Source organism: Colias philodice, chromosome 23, assembly GCF_061535455.1.
Source record: "Colias philodice isolate Cphi_HAF_F1 chromosome 23, ilColPhil1 Martin Lab GWU primary, whole genome shotgun sequence".
Classification (NCBI taxonomy): Eukaryota; Metazoa; Arthropoda; class Insecta; order Lepidoptera; family Pieridae; genus Colias; species Colias philodice.
In genome coordinates, this window is record NC_143108.1 from 4,446,029 (window position 1) to 4,469,701 (window position 23,673).

General features: G+C 33.8%; 3 protein-coding genes across 4 annotated transcripts; 1 reads left to right on the plus strand and 2 right to left on the minus strand.

Annotated features, from left to right (window-relative positions):
* The first annotated feature begins 328 nt into the window (after window positions 1-328).
* Window positions 329-9,244, plus strand: Idh3b (isocitrate dehydrogenase [NAD] subunit beta, mitochondrial). Of its 2 annotated transcripts, none has more exons than XM_089709841.1 (9): window positions 329-477; window positions 760-843; window positions 2,595-2,687; window positions 3,424-3,540; window positions 4,306-4,513; window positions 5,349-5,512; window positions 6,334-6,543; window positions 7,964-8,100; window positions 8,759-9,244. In XM_089709841.1, exons 1-9 carry the CDS (start codon window positions 436-438, stop codon window positions 8,850-8,852), a joined length of 1,149 nt encoding a protein of 382 aa, XP_089565967.1. In that variant the 5' UTR covers window positions 329-435; the 3' UTR covers window positions 8,853-9,244. The 2 variants fall into 2 exon arrangements, with proteins under 2 accessions (XP_089565967.1, XP_089565968.1); XM_089709842.1 differs by having other exon boundaries at window positions 760-816.
* A 241-nt stretch (window positions 9,245-9,485) lies between these two features.
* Window positions 9,486-11,202, minus strand: Theg (Testicular haploid expressed gene). The gene is made up of 4 exons (XM_089709999.1): window positions 10,838-11,202; window positions 10,163-10,418; window positions 9,851-9,970; window positions 9,486-9,631 (listed from the first exon to the last, which is right to left on the minus strand). The coding sequence occupies exons 1-4, from the start codon at window positions 11,038-11,040 to the stop codon at window positions 9,539-9,541; spliced, it is 672 nt and encodes a 223-aa protein (XP_089566125.1). The 5' UTR covers window positions 11,041-11,202; the 3' UTR covers window positions 9,486-9,538.
* A 344-nt stretch (window positions 11,203-11,546) lies between these two features.
* LOC149478003 (ileal sodium/bile acid cotransporter-like) lies at window positions 11,547-23,061 on the minus strand. The gene is made up of 9 exons (XM_089709934.1): window positions 22,894-23,061; window positions 21,737-21,889; window positions 21,175-21,317; window positions 20,517-20,636; window positions 19,260-19,434; window positions 18,659-18,921; window positions 18,142-18,328; window positions 17,728-17,803; window positions 11,547-11,753 (listed from the first exon to the last, which is right to left on the minus strand). Exons 1-9 carry the CDS (start codon window positions 23,033-23,035, stop codon window positions 11,645-11,647), a joined length of 1,368 nt encoding a protein of 455 aa, XP_089566060.1. The 5' UTR covers window positions 23,036-23,061; the 3' UTR covers window positions 11,547-11,644.
* Between the last annotated feature and the right edge of the window lie 612 nt (window positions 23,062-23,673).

The window sequence follows — 23,673 nt, forward strand, 5'->3', positions numbered from 1 at the left end:
GAATTCAGTTTTATGTTACTTATTTTATATTTATATACCTACTTGAGTGAATTCGAAAATAACGAGGTATCAATCAAAATAGTTATGTATTTTACGTTAGAAATACTTATTTTTCGACTACGTTCCATTTTACAATATTTTGAATTTGATTTTTGATACCTGAAAAAATAAATATTTATATACATTATTTTCTAGTTTTTCTCATAAAAATAAGTAACTGCAGTACAATACTTATAGTATCATCAATAACAATAAGTGTAATTTGTTTTAAACACATAAATAATCTTCTCATTTCATAATTTCATCCGTCAATAGGAGTCCTGTCAAGTTACGTAAAACAGAGTTTTCGTAGGTTACGTCTTTTGTCAGCAAAGACGATCCAAAAATAATTTTTAAAATTTAACCTTTCCGAAGGTTTTAAAAACGTTTATAAAAATGTCTCTAATAACCAGAAATGTGTTTCGTACATTAGTGCAGGTTCGTATTAAATGTTTCTTTGTATTAATTTATTTTATCGATCGACAGCTGATGGGATTTAAAATCTGTTTCATAACTCTACAAACGTTTATATTTTTCCTAGTTACTTAAAATAAACATCCTTCCTGAATCGATATGATAACATTGTATGAAAAATTGAATGCGCATTATATTTCTTTCAATTTGTGTCATGAATATGATAGTCTCACGTGATCTAAGACGTATATTCTCGTATGCATATGAAGTACATTATGTAGTGATGTTATTTGATATCATTTGCAGGGTTCTCAACACGTCAGCAAGGGCCTCCACACCACAACAGTAAATGCTGACAAAAACGTATGTTTCGCGCCCCTATCAATCCTGGTGAGAAAACTAATTTACTAATCATCATCACAATTAATGGAAAACAACAAAATATTATATCGATTATATATATACCAAGTTTTACTGAAAAGTTATTTGAATTGGCATTACTAGAGCTGCAAATACAGTGCAGATAATCATTTGACAAATTCCAACTTAAATCTTGGCGATAGACAATAATTTAAATTCAAAATTATTAGAATATGCAGTGGTTCCTTATGAATGCAATCACAGAATTATATTGTTGTAGTAAATATTTTTTTTTCTCAATGCAATTCTAGTGATTGGATATCTTCTAGAAAAATTTATTGGCGAAATTCTTTTTAGATATTGGTAGCTTAGATAGATAGAGTGATTGATTGATAGATTGATAGCTAGTCCAAAATGCTACATTATAACAATTGGCAATTTCTTTTAAATACAAATCAAATTATTATTTGTCCAATATCTCAACCTCAAACAAAATTGTATCTTTTATAGGCGCAAAAGTTTAATACTCTAAAGATTTTGTTTATCAGGTCGTCCGTTAATCATCAGCTAAACCTGTAAGATGTTTCAATGTTGCATGCTTTACGCTGGTGTTTTAATTCACCATTCTATTCTATACAAAATTTATTAAATTGGGCATATAAAAACTCATTTGTTAAAACTCATTGGACTCAAAAAAAAAAACAGTTCATATTAAAAGACACACATTTTGGGAATTTAAATGGGCAATATATTTGGCACATGCATATTTGGTTATATTGGCACTTCTAAGAATGGAATGGTTCCATATTAGCTTGCAATATGTTTAATAAGCAATAATAAATTGTAATATTATGTCCATAGCATGTTTATGGTAAATGACAGGCATGAAATGAACCTTTGTGTTGTCCAAATGTACCCGTTATTTGTAGAATAGATTTAATATTATTTTAAATAGGTATCAGGAGTTGGTATAACATACTTTGATGGGTAAGTTTTATATCTAGGTTTTAATAAAAAACTATTATAGGTAGGTAACTATATTAGTTTGTCATAAATTTACTTGTATAAATTTTATGTACGAATAAATTATGAACATTTTATAATCAGATAGTGGCAGATTGGTTTTAAATTAATTTTGCACGCCTCATAAGCGAAGCGTTGAGGTGGGTACTACTGTCACTTCGCGCAAAACATCTGATTTTTCAAACTTAAAATGTCTTTATGTATCGTACATTGCACTTGTAAGATAATACATACACACACATATTAAGAAAAAACACTATTTTTAACATTCATGATATTTTTGGTGTCATTTTTGTTATTTAAACTAGTTAAAAAACAGTTTAAAAAACTGTTCTGTCTTGGACGTCCGTGTGTCTGTATGTGCGGAGGATTTTCTTGTTAACACGATAGCGACCGAAATACTTTACTAATCGAGTCTTTTTTTTTCTCTTACGCTTGAGTATGCTCAGGAATAGAACCCTTTCATTTTTCAGGGTCTGATTCGATGTGGTTTAATTGTTATTAAATAAACAAAAATAATAATTAATAAATAATTATTAAAAAAAAATTATGAGGCGTGCACTTTTGGATTTTCCAAATTTTTTAAGTTTAAGCTTTAAACAAAGGTTTAAATAAATTTTTTTATTGAAACAGTCAAAAATGATTGCTGGCTATTTTACGTTAAAACAGTAGACTATTTAATTCTCATGATAAATATATGATTCTCAATATAAAAGTTGAATCAATGCACATATTATAATAATTAATATGTTATATAGCAAGCTGGCAAGGAGGGTCGCATCAAGTGCACCCTCATCCCAGGAGATGGAGTTGGCCCGGAATTGGTGTACTCCGTTCAGGAGGTTTTTAAGGTAATTATTTTAATTTCATTGTGGTATGGCATATTAGTCGCATGCCGGACGAACTGTGGGCCAAGATAACGACATCATGGAGCCCAGACATAGCTAGAAGGCTTCGCGGCAGGCCGAAGAAAAGATGACGGGACGAACTGGACCAATTTAGAAATTAAAGACTTTTTAACAGATTTTAAACGCGATTTATTCATTATACTTATTATCTTCCCGACGTTTCGAACACTTTACAGCGAGTGTGGTCACGGGGAGACTGACCGTGACCATATAATAACTAAACACTAGAAAATACTATGGACCAATTTAATAGAGACTGGTCTACAATAGCACAAGATCGTGATTCATGGAAGCGCTTTGGGGAGGCCTTTGCCCAGCATTGGAACACAACAGGCTAATACAATACAACAAAAACAATGAAGACTCATTTGTACAATATGAATCAATTTAATTTGGTATGTTTAATTACCAATAGAAAATACCAAATTGTGATTTATCCATATGAAACTCCATCGACAATTTGTTAACTTTTTCAAAAAATTTTTCAAAAGTTATTAGTACTATAACTTTTTATAAATCATGTAATAAAATCGTAATACGTTATTATATTTATATATTATATATAATACAGAAGAAATTTGTGTAGTTTTTCTAGACATAATGATCCATATTTCTTATTTTAACGAACAAACAACATAATATTTATAAAGCATTCATAAAAAAAATATTTTTATTTCAGGCAGCCGGCATCCCTGTGGACTTCGAATCATTCTTTTTCTCAGAAGTGAACCCAACATTGAGCGCCCCTCTTGAAGATGTAGTCAACTCTATTGCTAAGAACAAGATTTGCATTAAGGTAAGGTGTTTTTAAGTTTTATTTTTAACTAGCGGACCGCCCCGGCTTCGCCCGTGGTACATATTTACGTTTTCACTACATAAGAACCATCCTCGTACTTCAAGGAATATAAAAAAAAGAATTATCGAAATCAGTCCACCCGTTCCCGCGTGATGCCGTGACCAAGGAAAACGGGTTTTATTTTTATATAAATACTAGATATCCGCCCGCGGCTTCGCCCGCGTTTTCAAAGGAAAACCCGCATAGTTCCCGTTCCCGTGGGATTTCCGGGATAAAACCTATCCAATGTGTTAATCCAAGTTACCCTCTATATGTGTGCTAAATTTCATTGTAATCGGTTCAGTAGTTTTTACGTGAAAGAGTAACAAACATCCATACATCCATACATCCATACATCCATACATCCATACTTACAAACTTTCGCCTTTATAATAGTAGTAGGATATCCGTAGCCTATATAGGTTCTTATGTAGAGAAAACGTAAATGTGTACCACGGGCCACATTTAATACGATTTTTTTGTTAATTTTCCAACCAATGTTTTCACCTACTAAACTAACTTACTTAAAATACTATTACGAATTAACAACATTTTAATCTTTATATCTCGAATCTCTCTAATATAATCTCCTTTCTCGGGTATCAAAATATCTCCATACCAAATTTCAAGCAAATTGGTTCAGTAGTTTAGACGTGATTGAGTAACAGACAGACAGACAGAGTTACTTTCGCATTTATAATATTAAGTATGGATTAAATTTTACAGGGTATCCTCGCGACCCCAGACTTCTCTCACACCGGGGAACTCCAAACCCTCAACATGAAACTCCGTAACGCACTAGACCTGTACGCTAACGTTGTTCACGTGAAGTCACTACCCAATGTGAACTGCAGGCACAAGGATGTAGATTGCATCATTATTAGGGAACAGACGGAGGGAGAGTATTCTGCGTTGGAACATGAGTCTGTGCCTGGTATGTGCTGATTTGAATAAATAAAAAAAAATGTATGCGTGTACTAGAGTACACACGTAAGAAGTGAAACTTCTTTATGACCTTAAAAATGTCACGCGTACGGCGTAACGCAAAAATGTCACGAGTATGGCGTAACGCAAAAATGTCACGCGTACGGCGTAACGCAAAAATGTCACGCGTACGGCGTAACGCAAAAATGTCACGCTTACGGCGTAACGCAAAAATGTTACATTAAATTTTTGTCCAACCCCGATAAAGAAGTTTCACTTCAAAATAATAGAATAATGTTACGAATAAATATTCATTACTTCTGTATGTACCACTAAGTTACAAGTTACAACAGAAATTGTCGAACCATGGACACTATAGTATAGTATAGTATTAGTTGGTTATGACATGTGCCTGGTTTTGAGAGGAGATATTATTTAAACAGTAAAAATGTGAAAGTGTTTTTTCTTTCTTTCACTTTCCAGTTATTTTTATGGTATGATTTGTATGTTAAAATATAGTTATAGGGTACATTTTACAAGGGTACATTTTTTTATTTTTTTGAAAATTCATACAAAATATGTATTGACAACTAGCTGCTCCGCGCGGTTTCACCCCCGTGGCTCCACTCCTGTTGGTCGTAGCGTGATGGTATATAGCCTATAGCCTTCCTCGATAAATGAGCTATCTAACACCGAAAGAATTTTTCAAATCGGACCAGTAGTTCCCGAGATTAGCGCGTTCAAACAAACAAACAAACTCTTCAGCTTTATAATATTAGTATAGATTTAAACTTGAAAAAAATATTAGTTTCAGCTACTAAAAATAAATAAAAAATATTTTTCAGGTGTCGTGGAGTGCTTGAAGATCATCACAGCTGCGAAGTCCGAGCGTATCGCAAAGTTCGCGTTTGACTATGCCGTGAAGATGGGCCGCAAGAAGGTCACCGCTGTGCACAAGGCGAACATTATGAAACTGGGCGATGGACTGTTCTTGCGTAGTTGTGAAGAGGTGACATATTATATTTATAACTAGTTTTCCACCCGCGGCTTCGCCCGCGTTTTCAAAGAAAAACCCGCATAGTTCCCGTTCCCGTGGGATTTCCGGGATAAAACCTACCCTATGTGTTATTCTGATGTATAAGCTATATTGTGGTAAAGTTTCATTCAAATCCATTCAGTAGTTTTTACGTGAAAGAGTAACAAACATCCATACATCCATACTTACAAACTTTTGCCTTTATAATAGTAGTAGGATAATATTCATATACTAGGTTTCCACCAGTAGCTTCGCCCGCGTTTTCAAAGAAAAACATTGTTCCCGTTCTTGTGGGATTTCCGGGATAAAAAGTAGCCTGTGTGTTATTCTGGGCCTTCAGCTACATATCGAATTTTATTGTAATCGGTTCAGTAGTATATGCTTGAAAGAGTAACGAGCATACGTTCATCCTCACAAACTTTCGCATTTATAACATTAACAGGAAAAGAGGCCCGAATGAACATAAAAATAACAGCTGATCTATTTTTCAAATTCCAATTTTTTTGAACCACCCTCGCAAAAAATAAATAATTATAGACTATAAGTCTGTGTCCCTGAGGACTTATGCAGTATTCAACCAGTGAAATAATTTAAATCAGGCTAGTAGTTTTTATAGTTTATGCATTACGAAACATAAAATCTTTTAATTCATTATTTGTATTTGATTTTATGCCACATGGTTAAAATTCAAGATCTGTTCAAACTTAACGGGACTGTCTCTCATCTGCCTGTATTGTGTATTTTTTGATGATATTTACACCATTTCTATTTCCGTTATAACATTTTTTTTCCAGATCGCAAAACTGTACCCGCGCATCCAATTCGAAAAGATGATCGTCGACAACTGCACCATGCAAATGGTGTCCAACCCGAACCAATTTGATGTTATGGTCACACCGAACTTATATGGCAACATTGTTGATAACCTCGCGTCTGGGCTAGTTGGCGGAGCCGGTGTAGTAGCTGGTGCTAGTTATAGCTCCGAGTGCGCTGTTTTTGAACAGGTAAACAATAAAAAGCACAAAAAATCGAAAAAAATACAAAAAATGATGTTATGGTCACACCGAATTTATATGGCAACATTGTGGATAACCTCGCGTCTGGGCTAGTTGGTGGGGCCGGTGTAGTAGCTGGCGCTAGTTATAGCTCCGAGTGCGCTGTTTTTGAACAGGTAAACAACAAAAATCACAAAAAATCGAAAAAAATACAAAAAAATGATGTTATGGTTACACTGAACTTATATACTTAACAACATTGCTTCTCGCTTCGGGGTTAGTTGGTGGAGCCGGTATACGCGCAAAACATGATATCTAGAATGTTAAAATGTCGAGTTTTATTATATGCACGCACCAATGTTAACAAAACGAATAATTCCATAATACTATCTATAGTTTAAAATTAAAGCAATTGTCTTTATTATGTGTATTATGTTGTCCAATATTTTACATTTAATGCTATACATTTTTTTCAATTTGGTTATCCTAATCCATACTAATATTATAAATGCGAAAGTAACTCTGTCTGTCTGTCTGTCTGTTACTCAATCACGCCTAAACTACTGAACCAATTTGCATGAAATTTGGTATGGAGATATTTTGATACCCGAGAAAGGACATAGGCTACCTTTTATTGCGAAATATGTACCACGGGCGAAGCCGGGGCGGACCTCTAGTAATTAATAAACACTTTACTGCACATTTAATGAAAACTGAAAATGCATGACATTGGCAGTTCCCCAAAGTTCAACACTAGGTCCTTTACTATTTAATTTATATACAACTAGAGGTCCGCCCCGGCTTCGCCCGTGGTACATATTTCGCAATAAAAGGTAGCCTATGTCCTTTCTCGGGTATCAAAATATTTCCATACCAAATTTCATGCAAATTGGTTCAGTAGTTTAGGCGTGATTGAGTAACAGACAGACAGAGTTACTTTCGCATTTATAATATTAGTATGGATTGGTATACAGGGCTCGAGGCAATTCTATGTTATTGTATTCAGCTAACTTGCTGGCTCGGGTGAATTTGCACTAACACTTGGGAGTTCTCCAAGATTCAACACTAGGTCCATTGCTATAGGTATATCAAATTTATACAGAAATGGTATACAGGGCGCGGTGATATATTCTCAGGCGCAGTAGGCAAGAACATCGACAATCCGACAGCTATGTTGTTGTGTTCTGCTAATTTTCTTACCCACGCGAATTTGCATTTATACTTGGGAGTCCCCTAAGGTTCAACACTAGGTCCTATACTCTATAATTTATACACAAATGGTAAACAGGGCACGAGGCACATCTTCTTAGCCATGTTCTTGTGTTCAGCTAATTTTCTTACCCATGTGAATTTGTACTCATACTTGGGAGTCCCCCAAGGTTCAACACTAGGTCCTTTGCTATATAATATATATGTTAATGGTAAACAGGGCGCGAGACACATTTTCTCAGGCGCAGTGGGCAAGAACATCGCCAACCCGACCGCCATGTTGTTATGTTCTGCCAATTTGCTGGCCCACGTCAATCTGCATTCGTACTCTAAAATGATCAAGGGCGCTATTAACAAGTAAGTTAAAAACCTTATTTTGTAACGATTTTCTAGATAGATGTGCTAAGGAACACAGCAGTGCTTACAAGCTTTTCTTTCAAAGAATCAAGCTAATCTTTAAATAAATAAAGGCCAAAGCCTTTTCAATGCAGATAGAAGAAATAAACATTAATGGTGGTGTTTAATAATAGTACAATAATAATCAAACAATCATTTTAAAACTGTGTACGTCTTGATGTTTGTTCAAGTATCATACAATAACACTGTGTTATTCATGCAGTTTTGTCACTAATAATAGCAAGAGGTTTCTAACGGTGCATTTACATCAAACGAGCGAATACTCATTCTAACCCCACTATATCAAATTCTTTTAGTGTAAACAGGCGTAGAGCATTCTTTCGTTGTTCTTAGCGCGTTCGAAAAGATTCTATGCAATGTTCTAATACTCAAAAATATTGAATACGAGTTTTCGTTCACTAAAATATCACGAAAGAATGCTCTTTCTCTAGCTAAATAAATGTAAAAGTAAATGCACCGTGAAAAAATATCCTATTATTCCTCCTTTTTGAATGGATATTTTTACCTTCTATACAAACATATTAGATCCAAAACCATATAAATTTATGTTTTCAATATAATTAAATTCATATTTTATAATATTTTAATAAATTTTCAGGGTATTAACGGACGGTAAAGTGAGGACCAAGGATCTTGGAGGCCAGTCTACCACCAAAGCATTCACCAACGCTATCATTCACTGCCTCATATAATTTCACATATAAGTTCACTAATATGAAATAACCAATAGATTTCAATTTATTTATATCCTCTAATTTCATATTAGTTTACGTCTATAGCAAAGAACTACATATCATGATTATTTTTGTTTACTATGTAACCTTGACATTTTTAATTTATTTTAAGATAATTTGTGATATTAAAAACCCCATTTAAATTATGTATCATTGATATAATTTATATTAAATCATTTTAGAAATAAGATATCGTTAAAAGCCCGCTCCTATTGGTTATTTCAATAAAAGTTGTTGGGTTGCCAACAATTAGTCTAAGAATAATTTATTTTAATTTATTCCTAAGATCTGTGGACGTAGATGCAGTATTAAATCAATTGTTACCAGTGTAAATAAAATTTGCCAAAATATTTGTATGTTGTTTTATTGTAAAAATTCCTTAATTCAATTTAAAACTAAATACTTTTTGTACTAAAAACTGAATACTTTTTGGATGATAATCGTTCAATTGTTCACTTAATAATTATATTTATACAATAGGATTTATATTCTAAAAACTATGCAATTTCTATAAGCTATCTATGATGACCATTTATAATGTTACAATACAAGGCAAGTAGCAGACTGGAATACAGTTTCCGAACAGGGCATTAAAAATATTAAAAAAATGGAGTTATTTAAAGCATACAGTTTTAATTGAATAGTTAATCAAATGCTCCGGGCTGCGGTATAACTCTTGCAACAGCTAGTTTCTTCACACGGTCTGATATCACGTATTTCAATGCGTTTGGTGGAACCTAAAATAAATAAATTATATTTATAATTTATATCAATATGAATATTTTTTGAGGGACAATTATCTAAAAGCAATCTTTTATTTTTTCAAAGACGACGTTACGCAGGAAACTGCGTAACTTATTACTTTTAATTTTACAAGACTGAGGGAAAATATTTTATTTTTAACCCCTACATTCATCGAATAAGCGTTTAAAGGTAGAATACAATAAACCTATTACCTTAACAGGATCTCTGTACCAAGCCTCTTGTGATAGTCTTCTGTAAATCTTAAACTCGGGTAAGCGGCATATCTGGTTGATTCTTGGTAATAAAGCATCTAATGGCTTTCCTTGTCCTCTCTATAAAACATGACTTGATCAAAGTTATACTACGTACACAATTTTTTAGATAAAACTTTGAGGAGGTTTTATATTTTTCCTCGAAAATAATTTAAATTAGCAACATGGCATGGCGTTGATTCATAGCAATAATCACCAGGTTTGCCAAAATCACAGATAATGTACAATAATAATTAACCTATTTTTACTTACCCTAATCGGTGGCGGTCTGAAGTCCCTCCTCGGTCCAGCAATCTGCGAGATATAATCCATATGTTTCTTCCATTCGCTTTCAGTCCACCCGCGCTTTTTCTTAATATCCTTCGAGTCTTGTTTCTTTAGATCTAGCACGCAGTTTGCGAGTTTTGAATAACATGTAGCGTTAGCGGCTTCTATCATATGATCTATTTTTTCCATTCGCTCTTGACTGAAGCGGTGTTTGTACATCCGCTTTATTATGAGGAAGCGTCTGAAATGTAGTTAGGTAGTTTTTACCTGGATTAATTTGTGAGATCGTGTTGTTATTTATTTTTTGCGTTCTATTTATATAAAGAGTTTAACAGGTTTATTTATGAATGGGCACTATAATAGATCTTAATAATTGGAATTCGTTCAGAGATGTGCCTGCATAGTATTTTCATGTGTTTGCTTTTACGCGAGTATTAAAAATTAGAGAATATTTTAAAGCGAGCGCGGTCATGGAGAGACATACTGCATTCTCATACTTAGTGAATAAATCGCATTTAAAATCCGTTAAGTCTTTAATTTCCACATGCCTACATATTAAGAAAGGTTAAGGTTTTGTGTTAAAATGCTTTCTGTTAAACACAATATTACATTCTAAATATGTAGTATCAATTATACAAGTAGGTATTCTGGATAACTTACCGAAGATACGGCCACGCAACGTCAGTAACTCTATCAGTTATTTGAGCACCAAGAGCCGACTTTCGTATACCCCTAGGCGTTAAAGCAGGCATTCCTTCACCTGTATCTATAATATACTTCCTCGGAACACTCAGAATGTTCAGTCTTTTCGGTATTTTGTATGGGAAAGTGGGAGTTGGTAGATCGTACTTTGGCTTAACCATTGTTTTATATGACCTAGCTATTCTAAGAGTTATGCTGCGGTATGTGGTTGGGTTTAGTTTGGGTTACATTGTTTTTATTTGGTTTTTGATTTCTCCATTATTGAATCTGCTTGCGAGTTGATGAAGGTTGGTGATAGAGTGACATGACGACATGATAGAAAATTTGTGTCAGTTCTATGCACAGGTTCTACGGATATGTAAAGAAGGTTCTACTTCTATTTCCTCATTTTTAGTTCTACAAAAAAAAAAAAAAAAATTACCGGCCGAATTGATAACCTCCTCCTTTTTTTTGACGTCGGTTAAAATTAATTTACTAACATATCAAATTGTACCTGTATGTAAGATGCACATTATATCGTTTGCTCTTACAGGCTCTTCCAAAGACTAGTCATTTTGTGGAATTAAATATTTTCAGTGGGTAATGATTTTATGGCAAATCAAATTGATTTTAAATCGGTTTCTATATCTATCAGTTTAGAATCTTATCTACGAAATAAAACAAATAATACAATATAAAACACCGTTTATTTAAATACAAAAAATATTTACATCGCTTACAGACTAGTTATGTACACATATTACACAATAATAAATATTCTATTGTCTAAGCTGCTTGTTTATCTGTCACCGGCGTATCTGGGACTTTATCCCTCACCTCTATGGTATTCTCTTCTTCTATAGCTGTTTTTTTCGCTTTTCTCCGATTGCGGATACTGTAAAAAGAATGCCGTATAAAGTTTCTGTGGATAATCATTGACGCTGATATTTTTTGTTTCTTTGATCATATATTTATACCCGGCGCGGCCTAAGATGATCCCTATGACAGTTCGTCTTAGTGATTGCTCGTATGATGGATCGTGTCGATACTTTACTATTTTATAGGCTAAGGCGTGGTTTGCATTCAGTCACGTCGGTAAACATGTTTTTACAAAAATTATAAAATGAATTTTTAACGTCTATTATGTAAACGAAACGGTAAGTAAAACGAAAGTTTTCCAAAACATAAAAATGCACCTTATCATTTTCTCGTAATCTTTAACCCGTTTAACACAGTGTATATTATTTTATCATGAAAATGGAATCCCCCATTTAATTTTTCTAAAAAACTTATATTATCATAGGTAAGTAAATTAACGCGAACGGTAATTAATTAATTAATTATGCTGCGATCTTCTGTTCCATTCAATAGTGAATGAACTATAGCTTAAGCATGGAAAAAATGTGAACTCGTTTCCATTATCGAAATTTGTTTATCGATACTTCCGCACTAGTCGATAAATGCCAACGATGTAAGTTTTGAAGGACGTAAACGTAAAGTCAGATTGATATAATTTCTCGTAAATGTTAAGAATTGTTATAATTCCAACGGAATATCATTGTAATGGCATAAAGCTACGTAAAAATTAATAAATGCCATTTTTAGACGCCTCCAATACGTTTCTAATTTAATGGTGACGCCATTACAAGTTTGTCTCTTGAGAATAACTGTCAGTGTCATAGGGATCATCTAATAGCATCTACAGACGCTCCGATTTGGTTGGTGCCAATCATCCGACCACGACCAAATCGGAAAGTGTAGAGAGCGGTCGGTCCGACATAATTATTATTAATATTGGTTTGACGTGGTCGGATGCGCCGGCGATACCGACCAAACCAACTTCCTATCCGATCCAACCAAATTGGAACGTCTGGAAGCTTTGTTCCGACCAAATCGGCTCATTCCATAGAGTAATATAGGTAATTGGCTCATTCACATTCGCAACGCCGCCGGTGTAGGACGTCAACATGAACGCCGAGGGAATTACGGTCACCGAACGTGACATATTAATAAAATTGCTGGAACTATATAAAGACTTTCCCTGTTTGTGGGACTTAAGTAACAAAGATTACGCAAATAGAGATGCCAGAAATCAAGCGTATTTTATTATGTTAGAAGTATTAAAAAAAATTGACAGTGCGGCTACATTAAAAACCTTAAAAAATAAGTTGTAAGAGCCGCATATGACTGTAATTTTCTCTATTTCTATAGTAGAATTTAGCCCATTCTCTTCGTACTATGGTCAACTGACATATTACTCTATGGTCAACTGACGGCTGGAAGGCCAACCGTCGGACAATCTGTAGCAATGTTGGAATGGTTGCCTTGTCGGTTCCGATATGGTTGGCACCAACCAAATCGGAGCGTCTGTAGATACATTTAGGCCGCGCCGGGTATAAGTAATGTAGGACGCAATTCAACAAATTTAAAATTCGAAAATATTGCAATACTAATGCATTCAAACAATAGTGTATTTAATTCTTATGAGAGAGTGCAAAAATTAACTAAAAATTGATCAATACAAAAAGCAATATTTTAATTTTATTTCACGATTTTATTGGCTACAAATTACAATGAGTGTGAACTTGACTGTTAATTGTTAAATTGTAAGTTATAAATAAACTATACATACAAAGCACTGATTTTAATTTTATTTCACGATTTTATTGGCTACAAATTACAATGAGTGTGAACTTGACTGTTAATTGTTAAATTGTAAGTTATAAATAAACTATACATACAAAGCACTGATTTTAATTTTATTTCACGATTTTATTGGCTACAAATTACAATGAGTGTGAACTTGACTGTTAATTGTTAAATTGTAAGTTATAAATAAACTATACATACAAAGCACTGATTTTAATTTTATTTCACGATTTTATTGGCTACAAATTACAATGAGTGTGAACTTGACTGTTAATTGTTAAATTGTAAGTTATAAATAAACTATACATACAAAGCACTGATTTTAATTTTATTTCACGATTTGAAATGAAATGAAATGAAATGAATGAAATGAAATGAAATGAAAATCCTTTATTGCTATAGACATAAAAACAAAAAAAAACAATATAGACAATACATTTTAAAAAGCAAAGGGCGGCCTTATCGCTAGGTAGCGATCTCTACCAGGCAACCTTTACAGTAAAGGAAATAATTAAAACAAAATGTGGGTGAGCAAAAACAAGGCAACTCAAACAAGAAAAACAGAATAAAATATTCAATAACGCACAGTATATTAAACTAAATTAAATAAACATATTTATATATATAAATAAATATATACATACATACATAAAATATATATACCTACTCAAATATACATAAACAAATTAATATTATAATAAAATACATAAAAATAAATGCACACATATAATTATATAATAATATTATGTTGCAAACAAACATAATATATGCACGTATTAATATAAACTTAACACATCAAGATTAAATACAAAAATTATATAAGTAAGGAGACAGCTATGGAAAAAGAAACTAAGAATTAGACATGAAGTGATTTTTTAATAAAATTTTAAAAGAATTTAAATTTTGTGCTTGTCTGACTTTTTTGGGCAGAGAATTCCACAATTGAACTGCACGAACAGCAAAAGAATTATGAAAGAATTTAGTTTTATGGGCAGGGATCATAAGCAAGAAATTAGTTGAGGAGCGTGAGAAGCTAGTGTTTAAATATTTGAATTTCTCCCGAAGATAGCTTGGAGCTTTTGGATCAAACAACACACAGTACAGAAGATGAAGGATATGGGAGTTACGCCGCAGCCGGATAGGGAGCCATTGTAGCCTCTTACGGAATTCGGAAACGTGATCAAATTTTCTTAAACCAAAGATAAATCGGATGCAGAAGTTTTGAAGTCTCTCAAGCCTATCCAACTGGGCTTCGGAAAGGTCAAGGTAGGAAACATCGGCATAGTCAAGGTGGGAAAGGAGAAGGGAATGAGCAAGCGCTAACTTCGTTGGAATGGGCAGAACACTACGTAGGCGACGCAAAGCACCTGCAGAGGCAAATAGTTTCCTGCTTACGTTTTTTAATTGGGTATCCCAGGACAGTGTTTGGTCTATGTAAATACCAAGATTCTTCACTTCCTTGCTGTAGGGTAGTAGAGTGCCACACAAAGTAACAGGAGGAAGCGTAGCCCAGTCAACCTTCGTGATTAGCGAATGGCTACCAACAATGATGACTTGCGTTTTAGATGGATTTACTCTTAAGCCGAATTGGTTACTCCATTGAACGACTGAACTCAAGTCACTATTCATTGTTTGGATAGCGTTCGGTAACTCAGCTAGAGTTGACTGGGTATAGATCTGGACATCGTCGGCATACATGTGGTAGAGAGAAGATAAGGATTTTGAGATAGTATTAATGAAAATAGCGAAAAGAAGTGGAGACAAAACGCCACCTTGAGGAACTCCAGCTCGAATATCACACCATGACGAGGAGACGTCGTCGCTGTGAATTCTTTGCTGACGTCCATATAAATAACTGTGAAACCAATCAATACTAGTTGGAGATATGTTAAGGGAACGAAGCAGACTCACAAGGACATCGAAATCAACAGAGCTGAAAGCGTCACTAAAATCCAGTAACGTAAGCAATGTGAGCTGCTTGTTGTCCATGCCAAATCTAATGTCATCGGTGACTTTAGTGAGAGCAGTAGACGTACCATGACCTGGGCGAAAACCGGACTGGAGAGGATTCAATAAGTTATTTTTAGTGAGGAATGCGTTTAATTGGCGATGGACTAACTTTTCGAGGACTTTGGACAGGAATGGTAAAATGGAGATAGGACGAAAATCAGAGAAAGAGGAAGGATTACGTTTTTTCGGCAGAGGTATAATTTTAGCCTTTTTCCAAGATGAAGGGAAGGTACCAGAGGAAATGGAATGGTTAAGTATATGGGTAATGACAGGAACGACTACATCGAGGATAGGAAGGATCATGCTACGGCTTATGCAATCACTCCCGACGGCATTAGATGACACAGACATAATATTCTTCTTAACATCACTACTAGAAAATTGATTAAGACAGAACGGAGGAAAATTAGGAGTTGGAATAGAAGAAAGAGTATTAAGAGTCGTAACTTTAGTAATGTTATCAAAGGGAGGACTTTCGGCAAAAAACTGATTAAGCAGTTCAATATTAAAATTTCCAAATTCTGTTTTAGGATCTTTAGAGCCAACTCCTAAGGTTTTTAAGAACTTCCAGACTTTAGCAGGGTCGCCGTTCTCGACCGACGAGTGAATGTGGCGTCTTTGTGCGTCTCTACAACATGTATTACAACGATTCCGAATCTTTGTGTACTTCTCCCTGTTCGCGTCATTGTTTTTCAGTTTCAATTTAGTTTTGGCTTTGGATTTCAGATGTAAGAGTGACTTTAATTCATCAGTTAACCAAGGTGCAGGGAGGTGTTTGAGTTTAACAGGTCTCAGTGGGGCATGCTTGTCATACAATTGTGAAGCACGTGAGGTGAAGAGTTCAACTTTGGTATCAATATTGTGTTCAGAATAAATAACGGACCAGTCTATATCTTGAGCATCACGTAAGAGATGATCCACAGCCATTCCAGCAAAGTTGCGTCGCATCGAAATCTGGGCTTTGCGTTTAGGAGGTCGGATGTTGTAGGAAATATAGATAAGGTCATGATGGGAAAAAGCATCGGCAGCAAATTGACCGTGCTTAAGGACGAGGTTAGGAGAGGATACAATAATGAGGTCAAGGAGAGAGGGAGAGCAATTAGGTAAAATATGAGTAGGATTTAAAGGAAGAAGGTGTAAGTTCGCTGACTCGATAGTAGATAAAAGTGTCTTGGCTCGGGAATCATTTTTGATGATACAGGTGTTGAAATCACCCATTATAAGGGAGTGTTCATATATGGGAATAAAGTGATCGAGGATGGTTTGAAAGGAATGAAAGTAATTGATGGTAAGGGAAGGGCTATAAAAAACACCAAGCAGGAGCTTAGAGTGATGCAAAGTTACCTCAATAACTAGATGCTCAGCAGCATCGGATGGCGGAGGCTGGGGGGACGTGCTGATTATTTTGTAGGAGATTTGTGAGTTCAAATAAATAGCGACCCCACCACCAACCCTACCGATCCGATCGTTGCGAATCAGATTATAGCCAGGAAGGGAATAACAGGAGGATGGAAGGGAGGGCTTGAGCCAAGACTCTGAGATGAGTATAGCGTGAATGTTAAGAGAATCAAAAGATGTTAACATATCAGGATAGTGTGCAGGCACACTTTGAGCATTAATATGTACAGCGTTGAATATTTTGGAATCATTAGGGAAACAGTTAGACAGGAGATTATATAGAGGAGTGAAGGAAGAAGTACTGTGGAAGCTGTCACCGCTGCCAAGATCCTCAGAAGAGAAAGACAAATAATCAAAGTCACTAGAGGCGCTTTCGTTCAGCATGTTAATTTCAAAGAAAAAATAAATAAAAAATGTGGCGTATGTGCGATGTGCAGAAATAAATAAATAATAATATTTGATAAATAAATAAATAAAATAATACAAATAAATTTAATCAATATATTATTATACTATATTTTATAATGTATAAATAAACTATAAATTTAATATATAAAAAGTTAATAGACAATAAACAAATTAAAAAATATATTTGATTAAGAATCAAGATGAAAATTATTATAATATGCTGTAATAATAATGAACAAAATTATAATTAATTTCAGGTAAAAGTTAATAATTTAATTTCTGACTTATTTTAACTACACCCCAGCAAAAAATGTAAATACAGAATTTTATTGGCTACAAATTACAATGAGTGTGAACTTGACTGTTAATTGTTAAATTGTAAGTTATAAATAAACTATACATACAAAGCACTGATTTTCTGGTATATAAAGATGCACATCATTGGAACCGGAGTCATGATGGACACTGATACTGGTACAACTGTAAAAAATAAGCAGATATAAGATTTAATAGTAGAGTATTAGTTAGCCTTCCTCGATAAATGGGCTATCTAACAGTAGTATCTAGTTTCGGTATCAATAAAAAATTGGTTGTCTGGTTCGGTTTACTGACGATAGTTGAACGTGACAACGTCCGATTGTGCTTCTTTGTCGCTCGTTCCGCGCTCTCGCTCGCACTTCAAGCCTTACATGGAACGCCTCAGAGCGAGGTAACGCCGCATGAGCCATGTTTTTTCGTGCTTGCATCCGGCTCTATCGAATTATAAGACGTTGTCACGTCAAAGATAACTTCTCAAATAAAAATAAAAAATAACTTACCCGTAGTTAAATCAGCTTCAGGCTGCGGCAAAGCATATCGCAACAAGAACACAGCTATTCCCATATTCTGTACTCCAGTTTCAATAGAAATAGCCAACGCATCTTCATGCGGTTGCTTTAGAAGTCGAGCCACGATGTAACCTGATAGATAACCCAGCCAGGGTAAACCCATGCCTGCTACTAGTATCTGGAATAAAATGTTTGATTTATAAAGTTTTAACAGGCTTGAAACAGAGGTTAGATGCTATCATGCTAGACGATTTGTCCGTAAGTTAAATCGACGATAACATATATGGGAATTGATTTTGTTTTATGCACTATAGCTCTTACATGACTAAAACATCTTATTGCTTAAAAGTAGTAATTATTATTTATCAATATTTTATTAAACAACGTCTCTAACATCCAACTACATTAACCAGTAACAGTTTGATTATTAGCAAAACATTCATATCTAGTATTTTTTTAGTTACCAGTATAAAATCTATATAAGAATTTTAAATAAAATCATACTTACAGCCCAATTAAACAGCTCGAAGATATACAAATTTGTGATAATAGCAAAAATGATAATAAACAGCAGTAACGTAGTGGAAAATCCCTTTAATATTCTGACCATGAATTTTGCTATTTTGGGCACAAACTTCTGCATAGCCAGACCAAAGCCTAACGGCACGAGGAGACCAACTACAAAATATCCTATTCTTGCGTATGGGACCACTATGTTAGCGTTACTGAAGACCACTTGACCGAGACTGAACAACCAGGCCGGCATTAGAGCTGTAAACAAACATTAACATTGAAATTATGAAAAATATGCAATTTATAAATATTTGAAAAAAATTGGATCAAAAAGATTCGAACCCGCTTCTTTTCGCTTTCAAATTTTAATAACGTTTTGGCAAAATTTTGTCTAAAAAATTCGTTTTCCCTTACGTGTACGTGATTGATAAATGAAAAAAAAGTTTTTAGCAATCAATTATATTATTATACAGTGAAGTTATTTAGCACAAAAGGACAAGTACAATTTTTTTTGTAAGACTGTCCTGTAATTTTGAAATATTTTTTACGATGCTATCTACAATATAATTTCTTACATAATAATATTATATTCTTACCAAAACTAGCAATCGTCGATATAGAGGTCATAGCAAGCGACAAATTCAAGTTTCCTCCCAATATAAAGGTCCATATATTAGAAGCCCCTCCCGCGGGGGACACGCCCATAAAGAACAAACCTAAACGCAATGCGGGCATGTCGGGGAATAAGGGGTAACCGAGGCCAAATGATATCTGTAATACATTTTATTAATTTTCTTATTATATTGTGAAATTAGATTTTATAAGATTTCTGTGTTTGGAAAGAGTTAGGCCGCTAGAAAGTGTCTTTTGACACAGAAAAACATGTAATTACTATGAAAAGATCTATTGTGCTTGAAACAAACGTTTTATACATTTCGATAGTTTTACAATATAATGAGTAATTTACATTGACATCATATTTATAAATACACCGCAGAAAAATATCATTTTTCACATTAAGCTCCAAGTGTCTAAAGACACTTAAATCACACTATAAAATCGAACACAATATAAAATATGTATCGTATCCTTTTTGACCCTAAGACCCCCTCCTATCTCAAAACGAAATTCAACTTCCTGCACTGTGAAAGCTATTCTCTTCGTTCGGTCGATAGGCTTGTTCTGTCTACTCCTTTTCGTCGCACACATTACTTTGGTAATTCCTTTACAGTCACTGCCATAAATCTATGGAATGAATTGCCGATAAACATCAGACAAGCCCAATCCCTAACTTGTTTTAAAAATCTCGTCCGAAATCATTATTTAAATCTGGCTTTTGACTCGGTATAGCATATTTAGCTAATTATATGTATTATATTTCTCTAATGACTCCTTGTCCTTTGTCTTTTATTATTTTTTAGGTATATGTATTTATATGTATGTATGTTTATTATATATGTATATTTATTTTATATGTATGTGTGTTTATTTATATGTATGTATGTTTATTTTTGTTTATGTATGTGTTTGTTTTATAGTATTTAGTTTATTAAATTTATAATGTTTATTTAATAATATTTTTGTTATCTTTGTATAACATTACTATTTATTTATCTTTGCGTATACTTTCTACCTACCTACCTCCTATTTCTAGTTTATTATTTATCCTTCTATCAGTTGGTTGCCTGGAAGAGATCACTCTTAAGTGATAAGGCCGCCTTCTGTGCTGTTTTTCTTTTAGAATAAGTTTTGTTTGTATATTTTTATGTATTTTGGCAGCACAATAAAGAGTATAAATAAATAAATAAATAAATATGTATACAATAAATAAAGTTTATAGATTAGACACTTACCAGTGGCATAAATATAAACTGTCCACACATTCCTATCGCTGGCCCAATTGGTTTCTTCAACACCTCCTTTACCGTGGGCCAGTGCATCGCACAGCCGAAGTTTATGAAAATTAACGACACCTAGAATAAAGTAAAAAAATATTATTTGGTTAATATCATTAAAGGAAATATGAATAGAGTAGGTATTTCGTTATTAAAACATATTATCTATTCGAAAGTGTATTTAAGAACTAATTATTAATTTAATTTAAAGAAAAATCCATACTTAATATTATAAATGCGAAAGTAACTCTGTCTGTCTGTCTGTTACTCAATCACGCCTAAACTACTGAACCAATTTGCATGAAATTTGGTATGGAGATATTTTGATACCCGAGAAAGGACATAGGCTACCTTTTATTGCGAAATATGTACCACGGGCGAAGCCGGGGCGGACCACTAGTATATTATATATAAGTCAATCAGATCAAAATTAAGTCAAAAAAATACCCGAATACGAAGTACTAACAGGTACCTTCTAGGGAAGCGCGTTCCATCTTAGACCACATCTCAGCTTAACATCAGCCGAGTTTGTGGTCAAGCGCTTCCCTATCGACAATAAAAAAATTAAACTTAATCTTATTCTATCAAAGAAAAAATACTAAATATAGGTACTTACAAGAACAGCAACACTGGTAGTGAAAATGGAATCTATAACTCTTTGCGGTCGAACGACAGTGACTGGTAATGTTCCAGTCACGGGAATTGTTATTGTTCCTGTTGGAGATTGTCTTCTGTTTTCTATGTAAACTTCTAGTCTGCCTGGAAATGTTACATATCATTTTATAATTACTTTTACATGAAAGCGGTATATTAATTTGGAATTTTTGGAATAAAGTTCCTTATCGCGCGGTGCCAAAGGCGGCTAGATGGAATTGAGACCAAATTTAAAATTTGTATCGACACTTTGAAATAATAGTTGTAAGGTGTGTCGTGTGTGTTTTTCTCTATCTGTCTCTTTCTCTTTAATTTCATCAAGTTTTTGAAGTGAAACTTGTTTAGGCACGGTAAGAGTAAAATTTCAAGGTCGTGGCAATACCGTCACGTCATGGAGTAAGGTGACGATTTTAGTATCTTTGAATCTTGCCAAAGTTTCACTTCTAACACGTAAGATCGGCTAACACAATCTTTTTTTTTACTTTCCACGCGTTTAAAAACGTCGATAAATATTCTGTTCTTACCAAGAAAATGGCCATTTATTCTTAATCTTCCTTCAAAAAAGCCGTTATTCGCTTCTTCCTCAGTAAGCCGGTATGTGGAGTTCCATTCTGCAGTCGCTAAGTTTTCCATTTCAGAAATCGCAACTATTTCGTCATTGGCTTGGAAATTAGACCCTGTAATATAATGTAAACTTGTTAGAAATGTAAGATTTCTTGAAATATTGCTATCGCTAATATTCATTTGGATAACGTATTTACATTATATATACCTACTTTAACTAGTATTCAGCCCGCGGCTTCGCCCAGATAGTCCAGAGATTAAACTTATACTTATACTTAAACCTTCGTGCGATATCCACCCGTACCCGTACCTATTTAAATCGGTGCAGTAGTTTTTGTGGACAGACATACGCGACGTAATATTTTGTTTTATATGTAGTGATGCTTTCCACCAAGGTAATCCAAAACCCCCTAGAACACCCCTTTATAAAAATGTGCATATAAACAGAATGAAAAATAAATACAAAACTGAATATCTCCTGTATAGTGTAAACTTTCTCAGGTATTTGAATAGTCGCACGTATTTACCTTATCGTGTGAAAAGTATTAACATATATCTAATTGTAGATAAAAAGTTAATTACTTGGATATAATGCTAAATGTAAAACTATTGAGTGTTTACCTTAACTTACAGTTTACAGATTGTTATGTAAATATAGTTAAAATGTAAATGTAAATAAAATTTGTAGAGCATTTACCTATGGCATGCTCTACAAATTTCGTCTTTTGCATGAAAAGTCTAATCATTGATTCCATTTATTTAGAAGCATATTTTCAAGGTCTTGTCAATAATGTTAATTCACTTGGGAGGCTTATTGTTATTCTAACTCAGTTCTGTGTAGACAATGTCGAAGCAGTAATTATCTACTAAATCTTATCTACACTTTTAATATATGTATATATACTGTACTAGAAAGAGCTTAAAGTTCTAACTATATGTTTGTAGGGGGCAAGCATAGACTGAACAGGTACCTACCTACTAGGGAAGCGCCGTACCATCTTAGACCACAAGGCGCTTCCCTAATTCCCTATTAATAACTATAGAAAAAAAAAGTAATAACTATTTAAAAAAACCCGAGTGATGACGGGAAAAGTAGCTAAGAAACAATATGAAATACCTGTTACATTGAAGTCAACATAATAATATTCGTCCATTTGTACCAGCACGGAGTCAGGCTCGAACATAGCTACTAAGTCAGTTGTTTGAGGGAGCACTAACGGAGAAACGGCCAAAAGGCCAAGCAAGATGAGGATCTTCATTTTTTATTCCTGAAATAAAATAATCGAATGAATCGTCTTTCTTTTGAGCTTAGCTTTTGAGACTTCGTTTCGAATTCGAATTTGAATTCGAAGCTAAAGCTATTAAAATTAATAAAAAAAAATGTATTTGCATACTAATTAATTTGGTATTCTATACAGAACCTGCACTAAAAATTATTAACATCAATCAAAAGCCGCGTTTGAATTATTGTAATTTATACGCAGTTTTTGATAATTTCCTACCATACTTGAACTTTATAAAACAACAAAAGAAACGTCGATACAAGTTAAAAATAACTTTTATCTATAACAATAGTCAAAAAACCCCAGTATCCGTTAGCAAAACAAATAAAATAAAATTTTTAATTTGCTACGATTTATTCTGCGAACTGTACCGTCTAAAAGTAGCAGTTGCGTGTAGTTGCGTGCACAATAATATAATCTTGACATACTTCTAATAGATAATCACGATATTACTTGCTCTGTGATCACGATAATAACATAATGCACTATAGAAATAGTAAAAATTCAAGATTTGGCCCATTTTTTCGCCTACCATAAAATTCATTGATATAAATTAATGTAGTTAGATATCTAGTTGCTAGGTACTTACATATCTAATGATAAGTGATTTTTTT

What these genes read in the sequence shown, in the direction of transcription:
- Idh3b (XM_089709841.1), top strand. Translation starts at nt 436, where the DNA reads ATGTCTCTAATAACCAGAAATGTGTTTCGTACATTAGTGCAG. An exon ending in TGTTTCGTACATTAGTGCAG is followed by an intron (nt 478 to 759) that starts GTTCGTATTAAA and finishes TATCATTTGCAG; the next exon opens with GGTTCTCAACACGTCAGCAA. An exon ending in ATCAAGGGCGCTATTAACAA is followed by an intron (nt 8,101 to 8,758) that starts GTAAGTTAAAAA and finishes ATAAATTTTCAG; the next exon opens with GGTATTAACGGACGGTAAAG.
- LOC149478003 (XM_089709934.1), bottom strand. Translation starts at nt 23,035, where the DNA reads ATGAAGATCCTCATCTTGCTTGGCCTTTTGGCCGTTTCTCCGTTAGTG. An exon ending in AATAAATGGCCATTTTCTTG is followed by an intron (nt 21,318 to 21,736) that starts GTAAGAACAGAA and finishes TAACATTTCCAG; the next exon opens with GCAGACTAGAAGTTTACATA. An exon ending in TGAAGCTGATTTAACTACGG is followed by an intron (nt 17,804 to 18,141) that starts GTAAGTTATTTT and finishes TATTTTTTACAG; the next exon opens with TTGTACCAGTATCAGTGTCC.
- Theg (XM_089709999.1), bottom strand. Translation starts at nt 11,040, where the DNA reads ATGGTTAAGCCAAAGTACGATCTACCAACTCCCACTTTCCCATACAAA. An exon ending in GTTGCGTGGCCGTATCTTCG is followed by an intron (nt 10,419 to 10,837) that starts GTAAGTTATCCA and finishes ACTACATTTCAG; the next exon opens with ACGCTTCCTCATAATAAAGC. An exon ending in GGTACAGAGATCCTGTTAAG is followed by an intron (nt 9,632 to 9,850) that starts GTAATAGGTTTA and finishes TATTTATTTTAG; the next exon opens with GTTCCACCAAACGCATTGAA.